The 17,611-nt window shown below is 53.1% G+C and overlaps 1 protein-coding gene across 1 annotated transcript in view; it reads right to left on the bottom strand.

Annotated features, from left to right (window-relative positions):
- The window catches only part of raph1b (Ras association (RalGDS/AF-6) and pleckstrin homology domains 1b), a 34,479-nt gene that overhangs the window by 13,994 nt on the left and 2,874 nt on the right, over positions 1 to 17,611 (bottom strand). Inside the window, 4 exon segments of the mRNA XM_047031385.1 lie at positions 387 to 1,000; positions 1,117 to 1,222; positions 1,391 to 1,510; positions 11,065 to 11,146. Coding sequence (XP_046887341.1) covers positions 387 to 1,000; positions 1,117 to 1,222; positions 1,391 to 1,510 — 840 coding nt within the window. The 5' untranslated portion in view covers positions 11,065 to 11,146.

Below are 17,611 nucleotides of genomic sequence, written 5' to 3'. Positions count from 1 at the left end.
ACCGAGGGGAAAGAGGAGAGACTTACTTGCCGTTAGACTGCAGCTGGTGTCCCACATCTGAGGCACGCAGAGTCATTCATGACCTTGTGCATGGTGGATATGTGTCTTATATTGTGGGTTACAGGGATTTGTGACATGCAGTTTGCGATCCAAACACCGTGCAGTGTTACTTTCCCATGCGGCAATACACACATGCTGTTCGCCCACACACTCGCACGCATTCCCTCTCGCTCACACACCGATTCACCCCTATTGAACGCCAGAGTGACTCACAGATTGACAACAGCTGGACTGAGAAATCTCCAGAAGAGAGATCCGAGAATGTGTGCCTGTCTGTGTGTGTGCCTGTCTGTGTGTGCGTGTGTCTGTGTCTGCCTGTGTCGTACCTCTGTGCTGGTTTGTCCCTGAGCGGTGTGGGCGGCGTCCTGCTCGGCCCCGCCCCCCCGCAGCACCTTGTCGATGTCCAGCGAGTCCATGCTGGACGCCGAGGCGGAGGTGACGCTGGAGCGCGATGACGCCACCTCGTGCTCGCTGACGGCGCCCACCGAGCCCGCCCGCCTGTGCTGCCCGCCCGACGCCACGGACGACGGCCGGCGCAGCGTGGCGGACGAGTAGGACGACGAGGAGGAGGAGGAGGAGGAGGAGGAAGGGGACGAGGTCTGGCGGGCCGCCTCGTCCATGCTGAGCGAGGCCTTCTCCAGCTGGGCGGTGATGTCGTCCAGGGAGAAGTTGGAGGCCGGGGGGCGGCCCCCGGCGCCGGCGCCGCGCACCGTGTTGGCGGGCGACGCCCGCGTGCTGCTGCTGGAGCTGCCCCCGCTGCTCCCTCCCCCCCCGCCCCCGGCCTGCTTGGCGCTCCCGCCGCGCCCCGCCGGACCCCTCTGGTGACCCTTGGGCTGGCGGGAGGCGCTGGGCTTGCCCACGGTGCTGAGCTCCTGCTCTATGGTGCACAGGTCGGCCATCAGAGCATCCAGATCCACGGCGTCGCCCTGGTTCAGAGCCTCTGCAGGGGAGGGAGGAAGAGAGACACACATCCTGGGGGGTTTGAATCCCGCTAGACAGACACACGCCTCGAACTGTGGGGCCCCTGTAGGCGGGCGCGTGGAGGTGAGGACTCACCGTTGATGTTGTACATGGAGAAGCGGTAGGAGAAGTTGGCCATGTTGGTCTCTTGCCTGAGTGGGGCCTTCTGCACGGCCTTCTGGGGACGCCCATCGTCCAGGCTCTGGAACCCAGGAACCAAACCGGTCAGCGCTGCGCTAGGTCACCGCCCACGGTGAGCACCGTGGGTCGGGAGGGTTGCTGGGATGCCGGGGCGTAAGGCCGCTTGGGTTATGGTTGCCTTCCCCTACAACCCCACCACCCATCTCCACCCCCTCCCCCTCCTCCTCACCTGTGTGAGTTTGTCCAGCTCCCCCAGCCAGGCCCCGAACATCTTGTCCAGATCCTGGTCCTCCTTATCGCTGTCCTCTTCCGCCCCATGGTCCAGCTCATCATCGGACACCTGATCCATCTGGCAGGGGGTGAAACACAAAGAGAGACAGAGACGGAGAGAGAGAGACAGAGAGGGAGAGACAGAGGGAGAGAGAGAGGGAGAGAGAGAGGGAGAGACAGAGAGGGAGGGACAGAGAGGTACAGACAGAGAGGGAGACACAGAGAGGGAGACACAGAGAGGGAGAGACAGAGAGAGAGAGGGATAGAGAGAGAGGGAGAGAGAGAGAGGGAGAGAGAGACAGAGAGACAGAGAGAGACAGAGAGGAAGAGACAGAGAGAGACAGAGAGAGAGACAGAGAGATAAAAGGTCAGTGATGCACCAGAGAAGTGAGGCAGACTCAAGTCCTCATTAAGCAGGGTAGACTACAGTAGCTGTGCGGTGACGAGACAAACCCCTCAGCCCTCCATCCACGCTTGCCTCCGCTCATGTTACCATGGCAACCCCATAGGAGCCGTGTCCTTTACGGCACTATAGCAACTGCTATTGTGTCGGCCTGATAACATAAGATACGGTTGGAGCTAACCTTCACATCTAACCTTCACTGTACTCAAGCAACATAGACCCCCCCCTGCAATCTACTCTATATTCTTATTATCTACGATTCATGAGTAGTGAACATTGGTTAAACTAAATGGTTTCTTAAAGGTAACCAAGGTCCTTTCTGAACCTGCATCTTGGCCTGAACTAACCTATAATGAACCACTGTTGAATATGGTTCAACAGCATGAGGAATGAGGCAGTCAGGGCCAACCGCTGCAGACACCGTGGTGTTTGATGAGGAGAGGGCTCCCTCTACTGGCTCGGAGAGGAGCTGCAGCATCCGTAAGGCACGCGCTTGTTCAGATCTGATCTGATCTAGTGCACAGTGCTTCCTGGCCGGAGATCTAGGGGAGTGGAGATGGGCTGTAGAGGGTCACATCTTGTTTGACGTGAGTGTCCAGGTTAGTGAAGCAGCCAAGTGTGTCGGGGAAGAGTGAGCACACACGAGGAATGCAATGTTGTCAAAGTCAAATGTATTTCAACGACCAGTGTCAGCCAGTGCTGTGGACAATCAGCCTAGGCAAAATGAGACATCTAAAGAATTGACATTTATCCATACAAGGAAACATACACATATGTACATACACATATATATATATATAAGATAGCATTGCTATACTACATAGTTTCATAGGCTATGGAGATAAAGTGGGTCTTAAGATATGATTTCAAACATTTAAAGAGGGAGAGGACAGAGGTACATAATAACAGTTAAAAGCAGACGATTTGAAGACCATAAGGGCCTGTCAGTCTTATTCAAAGACATAAGGTCAAAAATGCAAGTCGGGTGCCAAGCCATGCGATCCCTTGTTAACAAATAACAAAACAGTCGATGGGTTTCTCTACTGAAGTGGAGGCCAGTGAGGAGAGGCCATTGCAGGTCCAGCCCAGTCTCTCTGGGTGAGTCCCGTCAGGCTCACCCAGGGTGTGACAGAGAACAACGGTGTCCATGTATGCATGTTAGCCTCTCTACACGCGTGTCTCTCCTGCTCTCTCCTCACACGCAGCATCAAACCCCCCCCCCACACTCTTCTCACACACACCAAACACGTATATAGCAATGAACTCAATGTCTTCCCCTCTGTTCTCACTTCTTGGTACAGTCCACTAACCCCTCAGAGCTCTGGCTGGGTGAGACCATTGACGTTCCACAGGGTGGGGGTGTGTCACCCTGCTGGCCCCACCATGTGGTGTTAGGCCCTGGTGGGCAGTACTGTGAAGGGAGATTAACCCCGGGAATGAGCCCTTGATCCTGGACATATGTGTAAGTGTGCGTATCGGAGATTATGGTCCGAGATCACCGAGGGGAATGTGTTCTGTTCACTAATTCTCACCAGACCTCTCTTCTATTTCATCAGGTCCAAGCAGTCAATCAGATCACGAATCGGCACCAAGTAAACACACACGTGCATGTACACACACATGAACACACACACGTATACACTTACACATCCACACACAACAGCTGAAGGGAGTTTGTTTCAGATCATAAGCGGACACATTCCACACAGCACACGTGCTCTGAGAACAGCTAACACAGGCCCACTGTTGCGTGTGTGTGTGTGTGTGTATGTAAAGTACCATGCACGCCTGTAAATCAGCCCCCCCCCCCCCCCCCCCCCCCCCCCCCCTTCTTCCTCTTGGTCTTTACACGCTCTGGCTCCCCAGCTGCCATGGGAGACAGTCTCTGCCTCATTTACAGATCACCCCCTTGGAGGGCCCGGAGACACATTGTACACATCCGGCCTCTGTGTGTGTGTGTCTGTGTGTGTCTGTGTCTGTGTGTGTGTGTGTGTGGAGGAGTAGGAACAGGAAATGGCCAGGATGTGCAGAATTCTTCATTTCCCTCCCGGGCTGTTTCATAACACCACTCAGACTGCCCCTCATCATCCACCCTCACCCAGTCTGCCCCTCATCATCCACCCTCACCCAGTCTGCCCCTCATCATCCACCCTCACCCAGACTGCCCCTCATCATCCACCCTCACCCAGACTGCCCCTCCTCATCCACCCTCACCCAGTCTGCCCCTCCTCATCCACCCTCACCCAGTCTGCCCCTCATCATCCACCCTCACCCAGACTGCCCCTCATCATCCACCCTCACCCAGACTGCCCCTCATCATCCACCCTCACCCAGACTGCCCCTCCTCATCCACCCTCACCCAGACTGCCCCTCGTCATCTACCCTCACCCAGACTGCCCCTCATCATCCACCCTCACCCAGACTGCCCCTCCTCATCCACCCTCACCCAGACTGCCCCTCGTCATCCACCCTCACTCAGACTGCAGGGAGGGGGGGGGGGGCATGTCGGCCATTACTTCATCGCTGGAGGGAGCGGAGCAGGAAGAGGGAACCACAGAGAATCAAATGAGCGTCCGTGTGTAAATGAGCCCAGGCTACCGTATGAAAATATCAAGCTCAGGCGCCGACGGTTGGAGCCATCCCCAACAGCAGCTGTGTTTGAACAGCTCTCTTCCTGCTGTTATCAAGCTCTACACGCCTGCACACACACACACACACGCACAGCATCTGAGGCTGCATGGCGGTGCTGCTGTTTTAAGAGAAACCCAGGTCCAAGGCCTGGCCAGTGAGTGCAGCAGATGCTGGTGCCTGTCTGAGTGAATTAGCACCTGGGGCCCTGCTTTTAAGCTTATGGGCCGTGACCCACTCTGGCTCTGCAGAGCAGGGACTGGAGGAGATGTGGTGTCCCAGTGTTAACATGAGGCTGAGAGAGAGAGAGCACTACATCTCCCTCTCTCTCTCCCCCTCTCTCTCCCTCCCTCTCCTCCAGGCCCGTCCAGTTGGAATGGGAGAGGGCTCCTGAGCGTGACTGACCCCCATCTGTCTCCCATGACCGCTGGCTCGGGTCAGGTACGGGGCCTGCCCCAAGTTCACAGTTCATCCCCCAGTGGGACAGTAGAGAGTTTAGGCCTCTGTGGCCACTCGTAACCCTACCCCCAACACACACACACCACCATCAGTCCCCCATGGCCCCATAGGCTCCCAGTCACGTGGCCCTCCCACGTGGCCAAACGAGGCCAGTAGTCTGGGTAGGCCTGGGCCCTGGAGGGAGAGAGGGGCTGTTCAGGGAAAGCACTGCTCTAAATCGGAGTAAGCCCAGCTTGCTTCCGGTGCTTAACAGGGAGACGGAGCCCTGGCAGAGACAGCAGCTGTCCACCTCCAGGAGGAGGAGAGGGCTGGAGAGACGCTTACACAACCATCCACAACATGCACGACGTGGGGAATGGACACGGTGTCGACGGACGAGTTACACAGACAGACAAACTGCACAGACAGACAGACAGACAGACAGACAGACAGACAGACAGACAGACAGACAGACAGACAGACAGAGAGAGAGAGATAGGACCTCTCTGACAAGGAAGAAGAGGGGGGGAGGGGGGGAGGGGGGAAAGACAGAGAGAGAGGGAGAGAGAGAGAGAGAGGGAGACAGAGAGAGACAGAAGGAAGGAACGACAGCAAGCAGCGAGTTTGCCGGGACGTTACATCACCGATCCGATTAGGCTGCCACATTCGCCTCCCTAACTCACTTTGCATCCTGGGAAAACAAGGCGGCGTCGTTTATTTGGCTCCTTACCTCAACAAAGGTGTTAAACGTAAAAACTAAAAACCCACAACAACAGCAAAACAACAACACACTTCCACTTGAGGTTTTGAGTTCCAGCTGCACATGTGAACCCAGATGAATGCCCATGCTGTGTGTGAGGCAGCCTCATCAGGCCCACAGGGAACATGACGTAGACTGTGTAAACACTATTGTGTCCAGATACTTTGTGTGGCAATAACGGCTCAATAGCTGTTTCCATACAGCCCACTCCAACATGGGTGAGGGTTTAGGTCTATTTTCGGCCCCACACCCCACCCAAACACCTCGTTCTCACACGTGTGTGCTGCGTGTATTGTCGTTGCGTGTGTTGTATGTTTTGTGCGTGCGTGTGTTGAGCGTTCTTTCTGTGTGTGTGTGTGTGTCTGTATGTGTCGCCAGAAGGACCAGGGAGGCTGGGGAAACAGAACGAGAGCGGACCAGTCTCACACTCCCTCATCGACTCCGCCGCAACCAAAACAGAGGTGACAGATGAACAGGGCAGACAGACATACTTCTCAACACAGCCCCCGCTCCATGCAAATAGCTGCCAGTTCGAGGCTAAAAATACACAGACAGTGTCTCCTCTCATCACGAACAAGGAAACAATAGGACTACTCTGGAGGAACAGCTGGAAAAGGCGAAGACATTCTGGTAAGTTTAGGCTGAGGTAAACTGGTTAAGAGAAGGGCTGGTGGGGGGGGGGGGGGGGGGGGGCGGTTTCTCAGACAAAGAGTAGGCCCTGTGGCCAAGTAACCTTTATTTAAAAACAACATTTAAAACGCCCACCGTCAATAACAGTCCCACAGAGAAGGCACTGTCATGGTCAAATGACCCTGACCTTTCCCAGAACGTGCACCGCACTCGGAAGCTAAATCCCATTAAGTGTCCACTTCAAAATGCCTGACAAATGTTGGTGTCTTTGTGGCTCACAGATGCCGGGCCCGAATCCCCCCCCCCCCCTTTTCTCCCGTCCTCCTGTCGTCTCAGTGATCTGGGTGGGTGATTTCTCTCTGCGATCCTCGTGGCTCATCTCAGCGATAAACCACTGCCAGAGGTTCAACGGCGTCCTTCATCCCGCCGAAACACCACTGCTGCTTCCCGCCATCCCACAATCGGGAGAAACGTGTGTGTGTATGAACGTGTGGCGTTTTGCGTGTGTGTATGTTGGCGTGTTCAAAAGTACGTGAGCGCGCGCGCGCTCAGTGTTAAATCATCGCCCCTGACATTCTGACGGGCAGCCTTCACGGACACCCGACGGCGCACAATTTACAATCTCGAACGCAGCCGCCTCCCGCACAGAACAAACAAACGGCATCAACACAGCACTCCGGAGCCAGGCAACTCAGTGCAGCTCCTCTAAACGAGCAGAAGGCGCCAGAAACTGTCAGCGACACCCCTCGGTAACACCTCTGTGCCCCTCCCCCCGTCCCCGAGACCAGGGCGTGGCTGCCCTGCTACATGAATGGAGAAAGGAGAGCTGTGTTGCGATACTCTCAAGGGCTCTCATTGTCGCACGCTTTAGTGGCCTGTGTGACACAAACCAGACAGTATTGCCACTAAAATGAGTGTGTGTGTGTTTCAGAGGAGTGTGTGTGTTTGTGTGTGTGGGAGGGGGGAAATAACAGTTATTTCCAGGCCCCGCGTCTGAATGTATCCAAAGCTGTGTTCCATTTGTCCTCTCCTCTCCCCCTGCCTCCTCACCTTCACATTCTCTCCGTCCTCCCTCTCCTCTTCTCCTGTCATCTCTCCCTTACGCTCTCTGTCAACTCCCTTGGCAAACAGGGACCAGCCAAGACTATCAGCCAATGAAAAAAGGTCGGTTTGTAGAGCAGGGGGGGGGGGTGGGGGGAGGGGGGCAGTCTGGCTGACATCATCTCATAACTGTAAGTATATAGTGTTATTCAGCGAAGCTACGTAATACCTAGGGTGCTGTGTTATGGAATAACAGTCCCGGCTCCTTGGAAGAGGGAGAGGCCAGTCCAGAAGGGTGTGGCTGGTCCACAAGCCTCAATTAGTCCTTTGTGCACCCTCGTGGCTGTGGCCCTGCAGGCTCTCTGGAGCAGTGTGTCCAAGCCTCACACACACACACACACACACCTACAGAAGGCCCTAGCCTGCGTTCATTGTTCGGGGCGCTATCCACTTGAGATTCAATATGCAAAGCCGAATATAGAGAGGGAGGAGACAGGAGGGAGATGATGGATAGATAGACAGATGTCGGGGGAACGGACAATTAGAAAATGAGGGGGGGGGGGGGCAGGGTAACATAACAGCAGCTCTGGTGTCATCCGTCAAGTAGGGCTGACAGACAAGGAGAGGCAGAGAGAGGCAGGAAGAGAGGCAGAGATGGGCTGGGAGAGAAGGCAGGGAGAAGGGCAAGAAAAGAGGCAGGGAGAGAGGCAGAGGGAGAGGGGCAGGGTGAGAGGCAGAGGGAGAGAGGCAGGGAGAGAGGCAGAGGGAGAGAGGCAGGGAGAGAGGCAGAGGGAGAGGGGCAGGGTGATGAGGCAGAGGGAGAGAGGAGACGCTGCAACCTTAGACACAAAACAGAACGAGACTAAATACACTCTGGTATACCCAGCCAATTAAACAGAGACATAGATAGACAGAGTAATTGATGGAGAAAAAAAACGAAACGACTGGAGGGAGAGAGAGGACAGAGACCCTGCAAAGAAAGAGAGACAGAGAGAGAGAGAGACAGAGAGAGAGAGAGAGAGAGAGAGAGAGAGAGAGAGAGAGAGAGAGAGAGAGAGAGAGAGAGAGAGAGAGAGAGAGAGAGAGCATTGAAAGATAGACAAAGGAGGCAGACGGCTATAAAGAGATATGGACAGAGTGAAAGGAGAGAATGAGGTAGAGGAGAGGAAGGGGGCTAGCAGGCTGACCAGCTGACACATTCCCACCCGGAGGCAGCCAGAGCTCAGCTGGTGACTGTGGTGCAGGTTTCTCCATAGTAACAGGCCGCTCCCCCCCCCCCCGTCTCCCCCCCCATCCCTCCCCCCGTCTCCCTCGGAACCCAGCCAGCCAGTCAGCTTGGATGCAAATCAGGACACCCACGATGCCCACGATGACATGTTCCACGCCAACCGCTGGTTCAATATTCACGGATGATCGCTCATTAAAAAAGTTAATCTTTATGCGACTCGTAATGACTGAGATATGTGTATTTTGTCAGACAGAGGACAAACATCTGCTTGTTGTTCAGAAGTCGGGGAGGCAAATATCGCGCCTAAATTGATTTTCATATTGGACGTTTTCCATGTGGAGAGAAAGGGGCTATTCATTAAGCTTTATCGCTACATTTAGGAGAACTGAGAGAGAATACACTCTCTAAACCACACACACACACACACCCACACACACAGATATGTCGGTTTTCCTGTCACCCTTCAGGGCACTGGGCCAAACGTGAAATCGATACTCCAGTTCTTTCCTGTGGCGATCAGGTTTCACGGGGTCCCAGGTGGGCTCCAGCAGTGGGCAGTGGTGCAGATAACAATGCACCCCACCGACACACGCCCACCCACCCACACTTAAAACAGTAGTAACTGCACAGCTACCCCAGGGTAAATAACCTGTGTTTAGTGTGAGTGCATGCAGCCTTTCTCTAACTGGGTCTGTCTCCTCGGTGTTGTCAGTCAGCCATGTTGTTGCTGCCACCTGTTAGGGAGGGAGGGACACGGTGGGCAGGCTGCTCGTGCCCAAGCAACACCTGCCCGGCACATGAGCACACACACTACCCCCCCCCCCCCACACACACACACACACAAGCAGCTGGGAATGTTTTACGGCAAACCCCCCCCCCCCCCCCCCCCAGCTCCCAGCAGCCTCTCTGGCTGTGCTGCCAGCGCCTCGCTCCGGAGGGCCCAGCCCTGACCTCTGACCCCGGCAGCTGGCCACAGCGAGCCTACAAGGACCCGGGGCTCAAGGCCTCCTTGTTATCCATCCTCTGGCAACTGTTTCTGTGTTTTCTATGTGTGTTATTGCCTAGCCCGGCGACCTGCACACGACACTTCCTTTTCTTGGTATTCTGGAACGCCAACCCATCCCTGTGGGTGGTGGGTACCACCACCCAACACACACACACACACACCCCGCTCATCCCTTCCTTTACAGCGGCTCCTAAGGGTCTCCTCTTCAAATGCCAAGTCAGGTTCTCTTACCACACAGGGGAAAGGATAGAGTTTCAAGGACACGCCACAAAAAAAGAAGACACATTGATTGTGCAGAGCGCTGTCGCTATGGAAACCCCAAAGAACAACGACATATGCTCGTGGGTGTCAACGCTGGGTAGGCCCGTGCCTTTGTCACGCTCTATATTTGTGACGTTCGTCTACCTGTCATCTATACATCCACAGACGGGCTGGTTATATTACTGACAGTCTCATCCAACTTCTACACACCCAAAGACACCCACACGAACTGGCCTCTTGTGTAGCCAAAACGCAGAAACACAGCGTTCGTGTGCGTCTTTGAAAACACAAGCCTTTATTGCTGTTGTGGCGTGCAGGCATGCAGGCTCTTACACACACACGCGCTCAGACTGAGTGACAGCACAGCGTGAGGCTCGTCTCCTATATAAAACCCTCTTTAAATCCCCTGCTCCTGAACGGCACGGAGGCCGCAAGACTCAACCATTCCAGAGTGAATGTAGGCCATTCTACCAGGATGAATATAGGTCTCTCTAACACAGAGTGACAAACACAACCGTCCTGCTTCCTCTCCCGGTGTTCCCTATACTCTCTCTCCTCTGACTCATACACGTCTGTGGCCCTAGCCTTCACGCACAGCACACCAGACAGTGAGGCAGTAAGGTGATTAGGAGAGTGGGGGGGGGATACCACAAACGGCAGACCAGGAAATAACAGGAACAGCCTTGTGACTTTTACTGCCGAGGGGGGTTCTACTTCCTGGAACAGAAGGAGGAACTTCTCCACTGCCCCCTGTGGCGTCTCCCGCACCATTCCAGTCCAGTACACCCTCACATGGTTCTACTTTAGCCTGGAATTATCTCCCTCCGAAAAGAGGGCCCGCTGACAAGGTCCTCGCCTGAAAAACTCCTCTTTCATTTGGCCTCGATTTACGAGTTCAGCTCATGGAGGCGTGCTGTCTAGGCGTCGCTCTCTGCACGCCCGCCGCCCTTTCCCTGGCGTTCGCCGCGTGTTCTCTGCACGCCCGCCGCCCTTTCCCTGGCGTTCGCCGCGTGTGCTTGTCGTATGGAAAAACAAACATGGGATATTCCTCTGAACGGGGTGGATTTTGACTGGGAATGAATGGAGAGATAAAGAGACCGCCTGATGGTCCCATCTATCGCTAAGATATGAGAGGGAGCTCCGGAATCAACCAGAGGCTTTGAAAAGGGGATCCTACTCTCTCTCGCTCTCTCACTCACACACACACACACACACACACTATACCTGTATAATCTTACCTCAGAAGTGGATCTCCCTTCTCCCCTCTCAGGTCAGAGGTCAAATGAAGGCCCCACACCACTCTTCCACAGCTTTGATCCCCTGAGAGAGGAAGAGAGCACAGACAAACACGGACGTCAGATTTGATTTACTGTCTATTTTTATTTCCTAGCGATGAAACCAAACCCTGGGCTTGAAACTCAGCCTGGCTGAGGACCATTACTCAGTGAGAAAATGGAAGCCGGGGATCAATAAGCGCGTTCTACCACGGCCGCAGAGAAAGCCCACAGAACGGCCGACAGCGCACTGCCAAATTTCACTGTCACAAGAATGCAGGGGATTAGCCTGTAAGCCAGAACAAGAAGAGCCCGCAGAGACAAAGGAAGCACACACCTTCACACACGCTCAATCCTGAGACAAAAACAGTGAAAATCTCCCTTGTACCAGTTGACGGGCACGACATGAGTCAGAATTACAAACCAAAACTCAGGGCTCATCGGAACCAAGACTCGTGCAACTTCTGAGTGTTATTTGCATGAACACCTCAGGGCTCACATTCCAAGCATTGAGGTGATGAATCACTACCACAGTCTGCTACAAAAGATTTACCCCACACAGTGAGATTCGTATCAATCACCATAACCGCAAATGTCGACTCATAAATTTAACCCTAATGAATCATAGTCTAAAAACAGCTGAGTCATATGGTAGTAAGTTATTCAAGTAAGCAGCATGGTTCACTAAGCATTGTTCTCTTGCTCAGTACACATCCTACTATGATTCCAGGCCAGTGTTTGGTGTTTATCTCAACGCTGGTCCCTACTCCAGGATATCTACCCTCTGCTCCCCTGACCTGTGGAGGCTAGCTGTGGTGGCTAGCTGTGAAGGCTAACTGTGGAGGCTGGCTGTGGAGGCTGGCTGTGGTGGCTAGCTGTGGAGGCTGGCTGTGGAGGCTAGCTGTGGTGGCTAGCTGTGAAGGCTCGCTAACCCAGCTGGCCACAGTCAGCTGTCGCCTCTGTGGCAACTGTGCAGACTGTCTGTCCACACAACAGCATGTGGCTCATAATTTGAAGAATGTTTGTGTGTGAGTGTGTGTATGTCTCTCTCTCTGTCTCATGCGGCACACATTCGCCTGTGCATCTGATACAATTGTTCAGCTCAGTTTACTATGCAAGATTAAAGTCCTTCCCCAGTGAAATTTGCACAGATAGAAAGTATCAATCACCGTGCTGGCGGTGGAGCGACCGTGGACGTGACAAGTGGGTATGCACAGCTGCAGGCGCAGTCTTGGAGCCTACACATGCACATTTCATATTCACATTCACTCTCTTTCTAACACACGCGTGCACGCACGCACACACACACACGCACACACACGGTTGCAACCTTTACGCAACTAATCTACAATGTCAATCCATCCCTCACTTTCTGCCCACACATCAGTCCCTTCCATGATGTACGAATGTCCATGATTGTTTTAACCTCCCTAAAAGGAACTGGCCTTAATTGGAGGGTGTTGGTGTGGCCACTCGTTTAGGCCTGCCCACATCCAGGGGAAACACTGCCTCCTGTTTGGGCCAATCTCTATGGGATACAGGTGTGTCCTTTGTCCACCCACACTTCCTGCATGAACAGAAATCCAACTGGGATGCTCATTTCCTGTCAGAGCAGGAAGTGGGAAAGGGGGCCTGTAGCAGAGCCCAAGCGTAGACAGCAGGGGAGGTGATGAAGTCACAGGAAAATAAAGGCCGGGATTGTTATGACTCGGAAGGCAGAGAGAAAACCAGGACACACACACACACTGTACAGTACAAAATCCCCCCAAAAACTCAAGCAACAGGGAGTGTTTCAGTGTACTTTGGGGAGAGAGAAAAAAAAACTCCAGTGCAGATCCCATTTGACAGCTTCCTAACTAAAGCTCTGATCAGATCCGTGTTGCCATCCGTCGCTCATCCTTTCAGAGTCAGTCCATTCAGTCCACATCAGATACCATCCTCCATGTGTTTGCACACATTTCCTCTGCCGACATCCCATCTAGGCAACAACCCAAGGTGCTATCAGACTGCCCTGAGAGGCAGAACAATCAAGGCGATTATCTGTCCATGACATCAGATTCCCCCGACCAAAATAAGAACAAACCCTAAAAGAGTCTGAACAAAGCGAGCAGACCCACTGAAACCTTGTAGTTATTGATCAGAAGCACCAAACAGCATCTTCTAGTCTTAAAACCAGATAAGGCCTTCGCTGTGACCCTGATTGTTGCTGGGAGGAAGGCTGCTGGATCGATAGGTGAGCTCCCCCGCCAACTCTTGGACGGTTGGTGCATTAGTATTGATTAGCGTGGCGCTGTTGCAAGACCAGGCAAAGTGAGCAAGTCGGTCTTAACTGTGAGAGCTGTGGGGAAGTATGCATGGATGTTTAAAAGATGTTTAAATATTGCATAGATCAATGATAAGCATCTATATGCTTTGTGTGTGTGTGTGTGTGTGTGTATGTATACAGATGGGCTTGTTTAAATGATGCATCTACTGTATCGGGGACGACATTAATGAACAAGCGTTTTAAAATGAGCGAGGTTATGCTTAGCCAAACAACCATAAGTAGGGTCCCCTCATAGAGACGGACACATCCAGTTCCTATACTCCCACAATGGTCCATCTGTCCAAACTACACAGGGGGCCTTATGATGTTGACCCCTCCAGCCAGCCAGCCAGGGGCACCGAGGGCCTGGTTTAGAGGGCGCTCTCCCAGGGTGAGGTCTGGAGGTGATTAGGGGGGACCTGATCCTGCTCCTCAGTGGGATTCTCCATGGTCCCGTCCTGGAGCGATGCTCCACTGAGAACCACACATGGTTGGAATTAGGGGATACGCCGAGTCAGGAATTTTCCCACGGTGACCCGGGAGATCTGACGAAGGCAAGCCTCATTGGCCGGCTGGCTGGCAGGGTTTTATGGGTAATGCACGCCGGAATCTGCTCTCACACAGGGAAGAACGGTTGGGTTGTTTTGAACCTGAGCTAAAGCTGGTTCAGGTACCTTTCTCTGAATAACCCTTTGTCACCTTTCAGGGCATAAACAGGCATAACTTCGAGAGCTTTCCAGAATCTTCTGAACGGATTTCAAACTAGGATCAATGTTGGCTGACTCAAGATCAGCTAGTGACTCTCTGATGGCCAAGCAGGGGGCTGGCTGACAGACTTGGAGGCTGATCTGGAGTCCGCCCTTGAGGCATAGTTATCTGGCACGTGGACGGGTAATCAGGATCACTACACACCAAAGATCAGAGAAGCCAAGTAGATTAGCCTAGCAGTCAGCCCTGTGGGTGACTCACACTGTTATGACTAGGTTCACAGTATTACTCAAAGAGATTATGCGCTGGCGAGCCATACAGTCATGTGTCTAGCTTTCAGTTTGACACACTAGCACACATGGGCGAGCACATTCAAAACAAAAAAACACACGGACACTCACACTACAGGGTGAGTAATTGGTATAGACTGTTCCAGAGCTCTGACACCTTGGCAAAACATGTGGGAAAGAACAAGGACCCCCCTCAAAGTTTCGATGTGAACACTCTCAAATGACATTGGTTGCCCGTAAAATAACCAAGCCTGACTCCAGCATCTTCCTTTCCTTACCCCCCAGGTTGCTCCCCCTCCCCCTAAGCTTCCGCCATTTCTCTCTATCTTGTCAGCTCTTCCTCTCACAACCTCAGCAGTCCAATAATTGTCCTTGAGGTTGGCAGCTAGATGAATGAGGAAACGTTGGCCAAGGGCTCTGCTCTGAGCCCAGTGCTGGTGGCTCACCCTCCAGACTCTTGGCTCTGTTCAGCATGGGCAATGTGACAGAAACAGGCCTACGTCCAACTCCTTTAGTAGTCCGTTGAGTGGCCTCAGCAGAAATCTGTCTATTCTATACGTCTAGAAAGAAAAGCTCTATCCCAGTAGCTGTAATGGGGATACCATACCTTTAAGACATCCATTTTCAGAAGGCAACTTATGTGGTTTCTCCCAGTAGGAGTCGGGTGATAGGGTGCAGGACTGAATGCAACGACACGCTGCTTAACCCAATCCAGCAGCTGCACTCCGAAAACTCAAAAATCGAATTCTTCAAGAAGTTGAAGAATGCATCTTCACCGACACGCATTCTCCGTGCCCCACACACAAACAGAATAACCCAACACGATGGAACACAGAAGATGAAAACAGAGACAATGGTGAGTTTTGAATGATCCCGCCAGGGACCCCACGGAAATGAGTCCGGCGTGTTCCGAGGAGAAGAGGACGTTTTCTCTGAGGACTTGAATGGAATGTGAGGCAGAGACCACTCGGAGGAAAACAGAGCTACAAACACAAACTCTGGGGTCAGATAAACAGGGAAGACGGGAGGGGGCTGTTCACAGCGGGGTGAGCGGGTGCACTGAGCTAAATCTGCCCCGATTATGATGAAACACAAGCATCCCAAGAGAGAGTCACACACACAGGCACGTTCGCGTGCCTTTCCATCAGAGACCCTCGCGTACGCTCCACACACAGGCCGTCCGTGCTCCATGAGAACAAGCTGAACTCTTGGAGAGGAGAGCACCAAGGAGGAAGACTATGATGGCTATCCTGGCCAGCTGACAGACCAACACAGGCTGTTGTCGAGGGGACGTCAGAGAGGACAAGAAGGGTCAGGGGAAGGAACCAAGACTGGGCTGGATGACAGCACCTGGGCCCCCTCCCTGAGGAACCAGGTGCCCAGACAGGAAGTCCTCTGGAAAAGGCTGGACAGGCGTCCCTTGTGCCCTCAGTGTCTTTAGGTGAATCGACAACAAGAAGATGCAATGCAGGAGTTTCAAACCTAGAACCCTGTCTCAGTCCACTTCAGCCTACTTTTATGACGGTGGTACGGGGTCACATCACTGAGGAGGACGTGTGTTGACTTATTGAAGCCATACATAACCTGCTAAATCTCCGTCTGTCTCTGTCGCTCATTCATCAGTCTGACCGCTGATCCCTGTCATGGTTGGAGTTTTAACAGGGCCTTTTAACGGGTGGACAGCCGACTATAATAAATCACTATACTCTTACAGCCTCTGTGCAGTTCACCGATGACACCCCTACTGGAATTCCAGTGTGAAATCTCCCACTGGACTGGAATTCTCCCCTAAAAGTTGTTGTTTTAGAGTTATTAGAAAGTTAACACCAAACCACAGGCGGCACTATCAAATAGTGTAGTACTGGTGCATGGTTTGAAAGGAAACGACAGCAGTGACTTTGTTTAATAGTTCATGCCACTAACATTTTGCCAAGGAGGGAGATTAGACCATGACAGGTTGTGGAACACTTGTCTCCAACTCCACTGGGAGCATCATTTCCTGTCACATGATCCTTATGTCAACACTGATTGGACCACAGGAGTGACCACAGCAGAGACCATCTGCACAGTACTCACAGAAGGGGGTCTTTGAGGACACAAACACACTGTCAAAACCAGCCACCTGCCATTGTCTTATCATGCTATTGATTAATAACTACCTAAGCTGCTTACAGAGAGAAAGAGGGAGATAAAGAGGGAGAGAGAGACAACTGAAAACAGGTTTAGATAGGATAATACATATCAGATTAAAACAAGTTTGCTGTCGAAAAGAGTGTTTTCCCCCTTGTTCATCTGGTTGGCAGTCTGCATCGCACTGCTCAAGGCCTCCTCGTCAGCGGCACGAGGACCCAGATGTGTTCCCCTAAGCAGAGTCTAGGGCGGGTGACCTCCTTCTGCCCGATCAAATAGCAGAGAGACAGAGACGAGGCAGAGCGCCTGCACATCCACCAGCTTTCCAACCATCTGAGAACATCACCTGTCGGGCCCCCTGGCCCACACACACACTCCTCCTGCTGGGTGGAGGAGCACCGCAAAACAATTGGGGCAAGAGACCCCATTTGCTTTCCGTTCGACGGAAATCAACTCACAGGTTATTAGTATACGGATAGCCATCTGTAAGGAACTGGGCCAACCCTTTGAGAGACTGGATGTGGGGTCCTGAGCTTTAAGGTTATCTGGGAACGTTTCCTCCATCTAGGAGAGGCACAGCAGGGCGGGCAGCTTGGCTGTCTTTGTTCCAAAATGGCAGTTGCAGCTGTCATCAAAGGTCATCAAAATGCTACAGGAACAAGGGCCTTCAGAGACAAGAACCATGTGCTACGGCAAGTGTAAAGGAACAAACCCCACACCCAGTTACAGAGACGAAGGCACCCAGGTCCAGGGAGTACATGCCCTGTGGTGTGCACCACCTGTCCTGGAATAGGAACGTGACAATACACTGGGTACCATGGTGCTAGTCTGCCCTTCACACCCCCTTCACATCCCTGCCCCACTCCTCAGGGCAGAATTTCCTCCTATCAAAGACACCCATATCAGCTTCCCCTCATCTCTCAGGCTCCCTGTCTTGGTATGTTATTGGGATGCCTGAAGGTCCTCTCTTTCATGCCCCAACACCAGGCCAGGCCTACCCCCTCCACCCCTACCCCCTCCACCCCTGGCTGTAACAGAAGCCCAGGTAAATCTACACCATCTCCGTGCTGGGTTCTTT

This window comes from Hypomesus transpacificus, chromosome 12, assembly GCF_021917145.1.
Source record: "Hypomesus transpacificus isolate Combined female chromosome 12, fHypTra1, whole genome shotgun sequence".
Taxonomy (NCBI): Eukaryota; Metazoa; Chordata; class Actinopteri; order Osmeriformes; family Osmeridae; genus Hypomesus; species Hypomesus transpacificus.
The sequence above is the reverse complement of the archived record's forward strand: the minus strand, read 5'-3'. Positions and strand labels throughout refer to the sequence as shown.